Raw genomic sequence first — 12,390 nt, forward strand, 5'->3', positions numbered from 1 at the left:
CATAGGGGTAACTACAAGTTCTTTAGAGATCATTCAGAAAGCATAGCTACTTGCTGAAGGGCTAAAAGTACCAGGACAGTTGTAAATTTGAGGGTAGGGCAGACAGTGTGCTCTGTTGGGACTAGCAGGTAGAATACTACATATGAAGACTATAGAGGGTACGTACATGCATACCCTGACAAAGGGAGCCAAAAGACAGAGTGCCTGCTCAGAACTTGCTGCCCGTTGTGATCATCACTGTAAGATTGTACAGAGGGGACTGACATTGTTAGTGTATTTTTACTGAAAACATATTTTTTTTTACATATCATAAAACTTCAGACTACCATCTTTTATTCTACATTCAAGCTGCTTTCAGAAAAATATATAGATTTTGAGTCTTTATTCATTTTTCAAATTACAATGTGCATTTTAGTATAAGTGTAAAGAAACTAGTTCAGTAAAAGCAACACTACAGTGTACAGCCATGTAATTTGCTGTCTTTCTCTACGATTTAAAAATCTAAAAAAATCTATAGGAACCCACAGAAAGTAAGAGCGGGGGCAAAGGAAATGACTTACTCCTCTGATCATTCAGCCTTGTGTGTAATTTGAGCTTCAGGTAATGAGCTCTAAGTAACAGGTTTACTTGGCCAAGCAGTTAAGATCAGCCTGGTTAACATGTAAAAAAGGCATCCAGTGCTCCACCTTTAGGCTATAAATATAATGATTAGGTGCCACATTTTTTATTTGTCTAAAAAATATTTCAAAATGCACTTGGTAGTCCTAAACATTATACTTTTATAAAAAGCGCTATTTCTAAAATGGTAAAATATTTTTTTTTGTGTTAAAATAACTGTGGAATAGATTGTTGTGTAAAAACTAGTAATACTTTGGTCACAACATCCTGTGTTTTGAAAAAATAAATAAATAAATAAAATAATTAAGGACTGCAGCTGACAGTAAACCTAATGCACCAATTACAAACAACTATAGCTTGAGGCTACCCCTTCAGCTGCTCTCAAACTTTTTCGCTTCTTGAATGTTTAATTTCCTATGCTTGCACTTCTGAGGACATTTGATCCTTCCTATAACTCTGCCTAGTTCTGATTGAATTAAGAGATTTTGTTTCAGTCTTTATCATTCTTGTAATTGAAGACATCAAGCTGAAGGATGTAGCCCTAAATAACCCTATACCTCTCAGTATCGCAGGCTCCCTTTATTTGATAATAAAACTTCCTAAAGACCTATTGTGTTTCAGTTATTCTTCCCTGATCCCTTAGTTAACACATTCACTCCTGAGGAAGCCTGTAAAAAGCATAGCCATGAAACCCAGTTTGTATATCAGAGATACAATTCCATTGACTACTGGTTGGTAATATGCTAAATTTTATAAAGATTTCAAAAATGGATTGAAGACAAAGTAAGGAAACACAGTAGAAGTCTTTTTATCTATGTTAATCTGTCATGTGCCCTGCCTTATGCCAGCCTGCCCTAACGTCTTGTAATAAGATCTATTGAAAATATTGCTGAAACTGGAGCTCTGAATAAACTAAAAGACAATGTAACTACAGTTTGACCAGATGTGCTGAGTTATTTAACTGGGGAACAGTGACAAATAAGGTACTCTGGCCCCTTACATTTCCCCCCCAAGTAGAGTCAGATAAGACCTGGCTCCAACATCCAAAAGTATTAAATATCGCCAATAGGTCTACAAGAATCTGGAATCAAATACTCAGCCTCAGATTGTATTACAGTTTATGCAAGAAGCATCCCCATATTATTCTGACAGCTGAGACCCATCATATAGATCAATCACTCAGTAGAAAATCTTATGGTTTGTGAAGTTCTGAGGCTGGTACTGGTAATATGAAGAGGAATGTACAAAGACACAGAGTCCTGCTCTAAATGTCAAAGTGATAGAATGAACTTTTAACAATGCATCTAGCTGTGGAGATCCAGCTTTCTTCCTCCCTGTGCTGAAACATGAGACACTGCACAGATTTTGTTTCTACATTATACAAACTAACTACTGCAAGGTTACACTGAACACTTTCAAAATAAAATCAAAATTATATCTATTCTGAAATGTCTGAGACTAGAAAAAGAAATTCTCTTGATCACTAACAACATATACATTATGTGCAATTTCCACACTTTTAAATAAGAACCTATATTTCTAGACGTAATGACAAGCCAATGAGGCCATGTGATTAGTTGATAACAATGCAATAATGTTTAATGGCACACACAACATCTGCTCTAAGTGCCTAAGTGTGGGAATATCTCAGCAACGTAATAAATATCATTACAGTTAAATGCAAGGAAGGGGAAGAAAAACAGCCAGACTCATCCATCCTTCCCACAACTCCTCTTCTGCTCCATCTCTTTGTAGTTCCCTCATTGGCTTTCATTTCACCTTAGAATCAAATTTAAGCTCCTGAGCTTTGCCTTCAAATCTCTCCACAGTTCTTGTGCCACTTACCTTTCTGATCTGATAGAAAAATACTTCCCTAGCCGTTCTCTTTGCTCCTGCAATTACCTACTAATTACTTCCTCACTCATAACCTCATCACATGCAGGGCTCCAAGACTTTTCTACAGCTACCCCAATTTTCTGGAATGGTCTTCCTCTTCCTATTTGGCTTGCTCCTACTTAAAGTGCTCATTTAAAAGAGCACTCAAGACCAATCTTTTCAAACTTGCCTACCCGTCTTCTTCTGTTTCTTAAAGCCCTCACTACTTCCCACCACTACATGTCTCCCCTTCTAATGTGTGTTTCTTCCCCCACATCTTAGATTGTAAGCTCTTCTAGGCAAGGTCCCCTGCTTCTCCTGTGTCACTTATTAATAATAATAATAATAACAACAATAGTAATAGTGGTAAAGAAAGGTAAGTCTAGCGGCAGAGTTTATTGTAGATGGTAGAGAGCAGAGTCTGGTTAGAGGAATACCAGAAAAAATTATGTTCCAGTAGTCCAAGTGAGGAATTATAACACATGTATCAGAGTGACCTCTAGGAACAGGTAGGTGATTATTTTGGAGATGTTGTGTAGGTGAAAGTAGAAGGACCTAGTGGATGTTCTAGGTGTGAATAGTGAAGAAGAGTTAAGAGTGAGTAACAGGGACTTGGCAGGCGGAAATTTTAAAGAGGTGTGTAGGTGTGTGGGGATAATGAGTTCTGTTTCATTCAGATACCTGTCAGCTATCCATTTTGAGGAAACCTTAGCCAGTACAGAGGGAGGCAAAATGAAGAAGAACATGGCAGTGTCAAAAGAAAAGTAAAGATCTAGGGGAAGGAGCAGAGAAAAGTCTTCTTATTACTTTGCTCTGAAGACATCATTGGCCACCTTTGTAAGTGACATTCATGTTGAGTGTGTAATTCAGAAGCCAGATTGAAATAGGTCCTTTTTGAAATGAGTGGCAAGAGGCATTCATTTGGGCCCCATTACAATAACCCAGTTATTAGAAGCCACCAAATTATTGATGGCCACCGACCTACAAAGCACCCTAATTACAATTTCCAACAGCAGCTGACTGGACCTAAGTTTATCTGAAAAGGAATATCAATGAAAGTGCAAAGTGCATGTGCATATAAATGCAGTTTTTTTTATTACAAAGGGGAGCAGAGTTGGGACAATGGTAAATGTACACTAACCCTTCTAAAGCTATGCCTAAACTGTAGGAAAATAGGACATGCCAAATGAACATTATCACTATTCTGCTGACTTCCATCAACTGTAAAAGGGGGATTTGGATTATCATGGGTGGGCTAAAAATAAACAAAAAGCCTATCTTCTAGGGGACTACTATAACTACAGTACCGTACAGTACAGTATAACTTTCTATTTTGAATTGTCTCTTATTTTCCTCTGGGGCAGTGTTTTTATACCTTTTAAACACGGGGAACCTCCTAGAAATAACTTACAGTTCTTCAGGAAACCCTACCATATTTACTATGTCTGCATCTAACAGTACATAGTGTAGTGGTCAAAAGAAAGAATGCCTGACAACCTTACAAATAACCAAAAAAAATTATTGGTGTCTGTTAAACTGACCTGAGAGTTACATACTGCTCATTATTTAAGGAACCCCAAGCAACCTTTGGATGAAGCCTAGGGGTCCATGAAACCCTGGTTGAGAAACACTGCTCTAGGGGTTTAAGGAAAATGATCCAGCATCATCATAACTGATTTTTTCCCAAATAATCCTTAAACCAGCGTACTTTGTATTTATTTCAGAAACTGCTGTTAAAGCTGATAAGCATTTCGTTGGCATACAATGTGACTTATTCATTGTATATATAGGGCATAAGACGATTCCCAGTGCAATAAATTGCACGCAAGGTGCAGATTTCATACACTTACTTTGGAGATGTCCGAAATTTATAGGATATTAGCGCTATGCAATTAGCACAGTAACTTGCACATTTAGGGGGAGTTGGAACATAATACCACAGGTTAGTATTTTAGGGATAATGGAAAGTGGGTATATAATAATAGGATAGACAAAGCGATCACTTGTACACTCTTTATAGCACATTTAGTATTAGTTGAAGATTTTTTCACAAATTCGTCACCATGGTTTCAAAAAGATAGTTAGTCAGGTTAAAGAGGATGTAAAAAAATTGACATTAGAGATACAGAAACAGGTAATGTAGATTTTTAAATTGGTTAGTTCCCTACATAATGTAATTCTACAATTTATCAGAGATAGATTATATATTGTGTTTTTGTTTATGAAAGGGTATATTAACCACCTGAGCGTTACACTGATTTCTAGATTTCTGTTCCAAAAGCGTCACAGGTTTTCATGAAATTTTTTTTTTTTGTATGCATTTAAAAAAAATAAAGAATATATATATATATATATATATATATATATATGTTACACTATTAAATATAGTTGTAATCTTTATAATACGTAAGGCTATTTGAACAAAGGGCCATTTTTTGTAAAATATTTGAAATACATACAGCAGTTATTAGTAATTACAAATCACAATGCTTTGGCTTCTGCAAAAATTATTTAAAGTGCCACCATACAAGGATCCTAAATCAGATCTGCAAAGTGCATTAAACAGGCACAAATTGATCCGTGAATGAAATCAATCAAAGTTGGACAGTGTAAATTGACATGGATGCAATCATTGCAGCCGACTATTCCTTACAGACCATTTTGTTGTATCATTGTAAAAGCCATTTAACAACTGTCAGATAACACTGACAAAATGGAATGGAAGTGTTTCTCTGGCAGCAGCAATAAATACTATTTGTGCAGAAAGGATACAATCCCATGCTGTATTTGCATTAGTTTGAGTACAGAAATGTAATCAAACGATCTCAGTCAGTGCACACAAGCAAACTGCAACAGCTGAACACCATAAACCTAATAATTATTTTTTTGTTGTTAATATATACCAGCCAACCAATAAACATAATAAAGTTGTTAATAAGCAATTGTAGTGCAATATATGGCACCGGCACAGAAACCAGGATCGGTCGAATAAAGGGTATTTAGCTTGAAAATCATTTACAATTTATCATGCAAAAATATACATTTTTGAATATTTTCAAAAAATATATTTTTTTTCTTGCCTGAATAACATAATATTAATATTTTTTAAGTGTTAACAGTACATTTCTCTTGAATTGAAAATGGGAAATTAAGGAGAATGCAGGGAATATAATCTATCTGCTCAGTAATGTCATTTTAATCCAGGGATTGAATAGTTCAGGGATAGATAAATCTTAGTCACTAGGTCACCATGGTGACTTGAAGAAGTCTCTTGGCAACTAGGATACCTAGTAAAGATCCTTACAAGTTGGTAATTCCTAAATGTCTACTAGTCCTACCCATCCTGAAGCACCTACTCAGAAACTGATTGTAGGTGTCAGAGGGAGACCACCTAGGGGGGGGACTATGAGTTTAGATACTGCGACGGACAAATCAAATAAGGGCGGTAGGCAGCTGAGGAGGAAAAAATGCTAGGCTTGGGTGTCCATGCGTGCGTTTTATGAACATAAGAAGCAAGCATAATTTTTTGGGTAGGAGCCAACTGCCCCCTTATATTACACACTTTGTTCCTGCCTAGCCAGCCCCTGTCATACTGACATGTTGCTACTTGCCATATGCCTGCAAAGCCACTCACCACCAACACCCTACTTTGACTCCCCTTGCCAACTTCTACTGCCCCTATACACCTACATGTCCTGCATGTATCTGCTTCAACACCCCTTGACTACTTTACAACATCATGCCTAGTCTCCATCTCTTGACTAGTTTTTTTTGGGTGCCAAAATCAAACCCTGTTTTAAATCTCCTAACCAGTAAAAAATATTCATTGTAGGCTATGGGACAAATCTTGTTATCATGCAATTGTGAAGCCTCTTACTCTTGCACTATAAGAAATTCTTCCAGAATTCTAAAATGTGTAATTAGGTGGAACATGTTCTGCTGCTTCTGTTTTGAGATGTTTGTTTCTTACTAATAGAAAGTAGCAGAGGAAAAATGACAAATAAGAAAATGAAGCGTGTATTATTATAAAAAATTAACACAGACTGCTGCCTTACATTTACATGTTCTAAATAGCTGTCAAGAGCTGAGTGATGGCAACATAATACCCTGTTTCCCCGATGATAAGACACTGTCTTATTTTTTTTGGAAGGCCAAAATATGCTCTAGGGCTTATTTTCAGGGGGGTGCCTTATTTACCCATGAAGAAGACTACAGTACACAGTTATTGTTCATGTGCCATTCATGTCCACTTCCAGTCCTGTCACTTCCTCTTCATGAAGAGGCGCGGCACACACGGAGGAACCACACACGGAGTCACCCACCGTACCACCCGATTCTGGTAAGTAATCGGTGGGTGGATTATTTGCGGGGGGGGGGCTTTTTCCCTAAAAAGGGGGGGCTGTCTTATTTGATGGCCCTGCCTTATCATCGGGGAAACACGGTATGTTAGTACAGGCCCTCTGTGTTACCAGTAAAAGCCCCATTGGAGGTCCATTAAGAGCCCTCAGTTGCACCATGAATCCCATATGTAGTAGAATGTGTGATTCACGCCAGACCTTTAGGTTTGCCCCTCTGATGCCATCTAACACATATAAACATAGATCAGTCATCGACAATAGCCGCCTAGCAAGATATAATCTGTAACACGGTAAGGGAAGGAGGCGTTTAGGCAAAACCATGAAAGAGGCGATGGTCAAGATGGATGATTTAGACTCGGTTACAGCAGGCTACTAACACATTAACAACAGATCCCAGAAGAAAGTATGATATCATAAAATAATTGCAGAAAATCTCAAAACACCAAAAAGGACCAGAAAGAAACTTTTGTGTTTGATCAGTGACATGATACATTCTTGTGCAGGTCTTTAGTTGTAGGAAACAAGGTGAGAAAGGTGTTATGATGCACAAGCAGGGACAGAGGGGTTTTATATAGAAAAGCATTAAAAGTAAGGGTTGCTGCCCCCATAAAAGAATTAAAGTGTGGTTAAAGGGCAAATTGAAATCATCCACCTGAATCAGCATCCCTGTTGCAAAGCCCTGCAAGAGTCTAACAATCTTTCCAAAAATATTGCATTCTAACTGCAGATATTGGAATTTGTCAAGGGTTTGTAATCCAGTCTGGATTGTAGGAAACAATAACAGCCCTCCATGTACCAAATGAAGGTTCTATCATTTTAGCTACATTTTTCAATAATGCCATGTGTGGGTTTTAGGAACCTGGTGTATATCTAAGCCTGCAGAGCCTGTATGCCTGATCTGTATCTAATGGATAAAAAGGGGGCATGGGGGTTTTTAATTGACTTCTTATGACCTTATAAAGAGTTCTTGTTACTGTGGTATTCCTTCATATATCTCCCCTTTTCATACTGCTCCATCAGTCTCTCTTCTGCTTACTGGCAGCAGGTATGCCCTCACACCTCCTTTCTGCTCATACTTTCTGGCATGATACCCGCAGCACATGCTGTCCTCCAACATACTAATACATAAAGTCTTTTGTAATATCCTCCGCACTCATCTCCTGAGCATACCACATGTGTCATGCCCTCCTCTTGTTTTTATACTGCCCATCGCCATACCCACCACACCCCTCTCCTGTACATATTGCCTGGTGCCACACAATCTATACTGCCCTTCTCTACGAAGTGAGCACGTTGCCAGTAAAATCTCTACCTTACCCATTCAGGAAAGGGCACTGCTAATAAATTACTGTATGGTCTTTATATACCTTACATAACAGTAGAAATAACAGGGTTGAAAACATATCTATTTGCCTTTATCTTTACACTGCAAAGTCCCATTTCATCTGAGCGAGATTATTACCTTTTGACACATTGCTATACTTGTTCACATTACAACATGATATATGCAGCTCTGAAAATTCAAAAGGTTACCCACCTTTATGCTCAAGTTCATGTAATCATTGCAATCAACATAGACTTTAAAGAGACCCAACAAAATTATATGCATTTACTTTTGTAAACTCTGGGATTGGCAAACACCATATAATAAAAATTTTGGCATACTTACTATTAATGGGTTTTCTTTTGACCATAAAATCTGGCCTGTGTAAAGCTCCAGTTGGTAAACTGCATCTTTTAGGTCTACTACTTCTATTTTATCCATAAATTATTCATAAGTTATTAACATAAAAAGACAGCAATTTTAATTAACTTTGGACTAAATATTTAGCAAGCTAAAGTGCAACAAGAACAGAGCAATTAGAAGAATTATGAACATGTTATTTGTGTTATTTAAAAATCAAAGTGCTACCTAAAGCAATTATTTTTTATCCTCTTAATATCTGCACTAAAAATGCCTCGGGGAAAATAATTGACTTTGCTAATTTTACCACTGACAATTATGAAATAGCTTTGCTTTTCATTACGGCTTTGGATATTCACAACTAATTGCCAGTCCCAAAAGGGAAACTGCGAAAAATGAATCAGGGAGAGCACGATAAAAGGACACAGTAGCTTATTAGTACTAGAAATGTAACTTTGAACCATGCTTCTCAGAAAGGAGGAGCTGATAAGAGAGATGCATTTGCATTGCCTTAGGCTATCCAAATATGAAAATTCTTGTGTTAAATGGTAATTGAAAAAAATTATAATGTTGCCCTTTTTTTCAAAACCTGTCCAGTCGATGTGTATGTATTCTACACGTGAAATGTGTTCTCCCCAGAATTTTTTTTCTGTTCTTTGAGAGGAAGCAGTAGCTTTGTGTTCAACAAGTGGTCAAAGCCACAGGAAGTCAATTTTCTTTGTTCCAGCTATCTAATAGATCGCCCCCTAGTTTGTCCTATCTTTCCAGTGCCTCTGTATTGTGTCCCAGAATAAAAGCGCCCTATAATTTGGTAACATAGTATTATCCCAAAAAGAGTTATGCAAAAACACCAGGGCTCCGATGTGGGTAGCATATAGTTACTCAATTTTGGAAGTACTGCTCTGTGACCTCTCCCATCCTCAGCATGAGTATAAGAGAAGACAGTGTGTCAGTTCTCCTTGAGAAGTGGAGTGCATAATAGAGAGCCAGCACAGTTTACAGGGAGAAGCCACATTGTTGGTGGCAGAATCAGGGAAATGGTCACCTTTAGCAGGGGCTGACGCAGCTGAGTGGACAGTGGGCAATGGTGAGGGGGTACCAATTTGCTTACTGCTGCCCCCTAAATTTTTTTAGCTAATTTTATATATATATATATATATATATATTTAATATATTATATATTAAATATATATATATAATTATTTTACTATAATTTTTGCGCTAACATCAAAAACTATATATTGATGTGATTTACTATACCTTTGTGTTCTGGAGCTGTGCTAGCCCAGTGCAAGCATTTGCTAGAAGAAAATCTCCACTTAGAATAGCCATTTTATTCCCAAATTGCATATCCTTAAGGGGACCATCACAACTCTTCAGCTCCTCTATATTAACAATCCCACGGTGCACTAGGAAAGCTGTGTGGATCAGTTCTGTAATTTCAGCTAGATTTCGTTGGCTTTAAAGAGAGGAAAAAAAAAAAACATAATTGATAAATATATATATGGTATATGATATATATGATATATGGTAAATTTAACTTTTTATTTTAGTATTATTGTACATTTAATGGCCAAACACTATCCAATACAATTCAATACAAAAAACATTTTTGTATTTGTTAGACTGTGGCAAATGACCTATCCTTAGGGCATGTTCTGACGACAGGTGGTTAATGGCCCCAAGGTTCCTACTGTCAAATACTGTGCGCCCGGCAGCGTTAACATGCTGCTAGACTTGTGCAGACATTTGCAAATGCTCGTAATTGCCTAGTAGAATGCCCCCCCTTTTTTTTGTATTGAAGCTTTGAAAGTGGCATCAATTCAGGTTTAGGGAGGGGGCAAATACAATACCCACAAAAAATGCAGTGTTGCTGTACAGCCTGTCAAAAATAATATTAGGAACAAACTTATTTGGTCCAATGTTAACCATTTTTTGGGAAAAACTGTTGCTTTGAACATACCCATAGATGTTTTATTGTCTTTTTTTTCCAAAAAGTTTTAAGCTTATGTTCTAGAGACAGAGACATGTTGCAGTACAATGGCTGTGGCAATTATTTCTAAAAGTAATTTGATAAAGAAATATATGGATGCCTTGATTATGACTATAGATTATGGTAGCTGGGATATCTTGGGAATCTTTCTAAAGCAGTGATTTTAGTGTGTGTCAGAGAAAACCAGGTCACACTAACATTTTTAGAAGAAGCTTAGCAATGGTAGCTCAAATCTATTATAATAGATCTATTGCAAGTATATTTAAACCCAATTGTCGTGATTTCATACCATTTCCTGTTATTGCAACCTTTTACAAGAAGTGGGGAGGCAAAATATATGTCTTGAAAAAATTGCAACACATGGATAACTGTTAAAAATTACTTTTATCCGGTCAAATTTAAATAAAAACAATAATTTGAAAAAAGAGCAATATATGACGAGTATTTTGTCCAGATTTTCTCGTTCCTCTTTCATAAACTTACTTTTTGCTGTATCCCTTCTGCTATCTTTAAACTTGGACTAACTTCACTAACTTACTATAAACCTTGAATACATGACCTGGTTCTTGGTGCCAGTCAACTCCCAACAGAGCTAATCATATTTTTGCCCTTTCTACCTAATCAAATCCCAAGGGGTTGATTAGTCTGACCATTCCGCGGGCAGTCTGGGACTAACCCCCAAGAGCAGTCTGACCTAATGTTGTCTTATTTACTTTAACATGGTGCTTAGAATCATAATGAAGAAAATAAATCACAGGCATTGCACTCCATTTAAAAGGAGAAAAAAAAAAACATTTACTTGTCAAGTAAATAGGCTAAAAAAAGTAATTTTACTGACATAAGGTGAAGTTAACAGATTAGTTATTTTAAAGAGTATGTGAAACCTAACATCTTTTATTTGATAGGAATAAAATATACCTTTTGATCTTGCCAGCTGAAAAATACATGTGTTCTGTACCTCTGCATTATGCCAAGCTCTCTTTAAATACTACATATCTCGTCCCCTTTATGTTACGATATGGTGAAGGAGGTATCTGTAGTCTTGGCTCTAGTTATCCTGATACATTGTTGAGTGAGTTTTGTCAAAATTGGAAAATGTGTTACTGGCAAAATAACCTGGTGAAAATATTATAGCCACAACATCTAAGAAAATTAAGGATTATTTTTCTATGACAGCCTTACTGTTAAATAAATACCTTTTTGGATCGTGATGTATTACTGTGTAACCACCTTTAACAGCAGCTTTTCCCATGCTCCTCTATATATGCCCATGGAAGCTCACAGTTATCACCAGATGAAAGTCCGACTAAACCCAAAATTAAACAAGGCAATTCCCAAATCATTTTTATTAGTGTAAACCATACCCTTGGAACTGGACTTGACAAGTCCATTACATCCACTACCTGCCACTCCTATCACCAAGTTCTGATGCTCCCCATGAAGACACATACTTTTTACTGTAATACAGGGATACTGGAAAACATGGTTTGGCATCCATCTTCTTCCTACTTTGGGTGTCATAAGGTCACATCTAATGACCCTTCAACATAATTACTCAGAGATGAGAGGAAATAGCTTAAAGGTGGTGTGCTAGCATATTTAGACAATAAAACAGATTGCCCATTTGTATTCTATACATTATTTGTATTCCTTTGTAATCCTGATAGTTAATACAATTTGCTTTGTTTAGTCCTGGATTTTAGGAAGTGACAACTTGGTGAGGTTATCTTTCTGAATGATTTTTAAACTTGGCTGTTAAAATAATGCTAACTGCATTTTAACAGCACTAGTAGTTGTAAAATACCACAAAAGTGTGTTGAACTTTTATGTACTGAAACTTTAGGGCCCATTCACACCATGTA

At 36.9% G+C, this 12,390-nt stretch overlaps 1 protein-coding gene across 2 annotated transcripts in view; it reads right to left on the minus strand.

The window, feature by feature from the left end:
• The window catches only part of PDSS2 (decaprenyl diphosphate synthase subunit 2), a 73,649-nt gene that overhangs the window by 22,609 nt on the left and 38,650 nt on the right, over positions 1 to 12,390 (minus strand). For both annotated transcript variants that reach the window (XM_072408722.1, XM_072408721.1), the window contains exon 4: positions 9,796 to 9,994. In XM_072408722.1, coding sequence (XP_072264823.1) covers positions 9,796 to 9,994 — 199 coding nt within the window. The remainder of the gene's footprint in view (positions 1 to 9,795; positions 9,995 to 12,390) is intronic.

Source organism: Pyxicephalus adspersus, chromosome 4 (assembly GCF_032062135.1).
Source record: "Pyxicephalus adspersus chromosome 4, UCB_Pads_2.0, whole genome shotgun sequence".
NCBI lineage: Eukaryota > Metazoa > Chordata > Amphibia > Anura > Pyxicephalidae > Pyxicephalus > Pyxicephalus adspersus.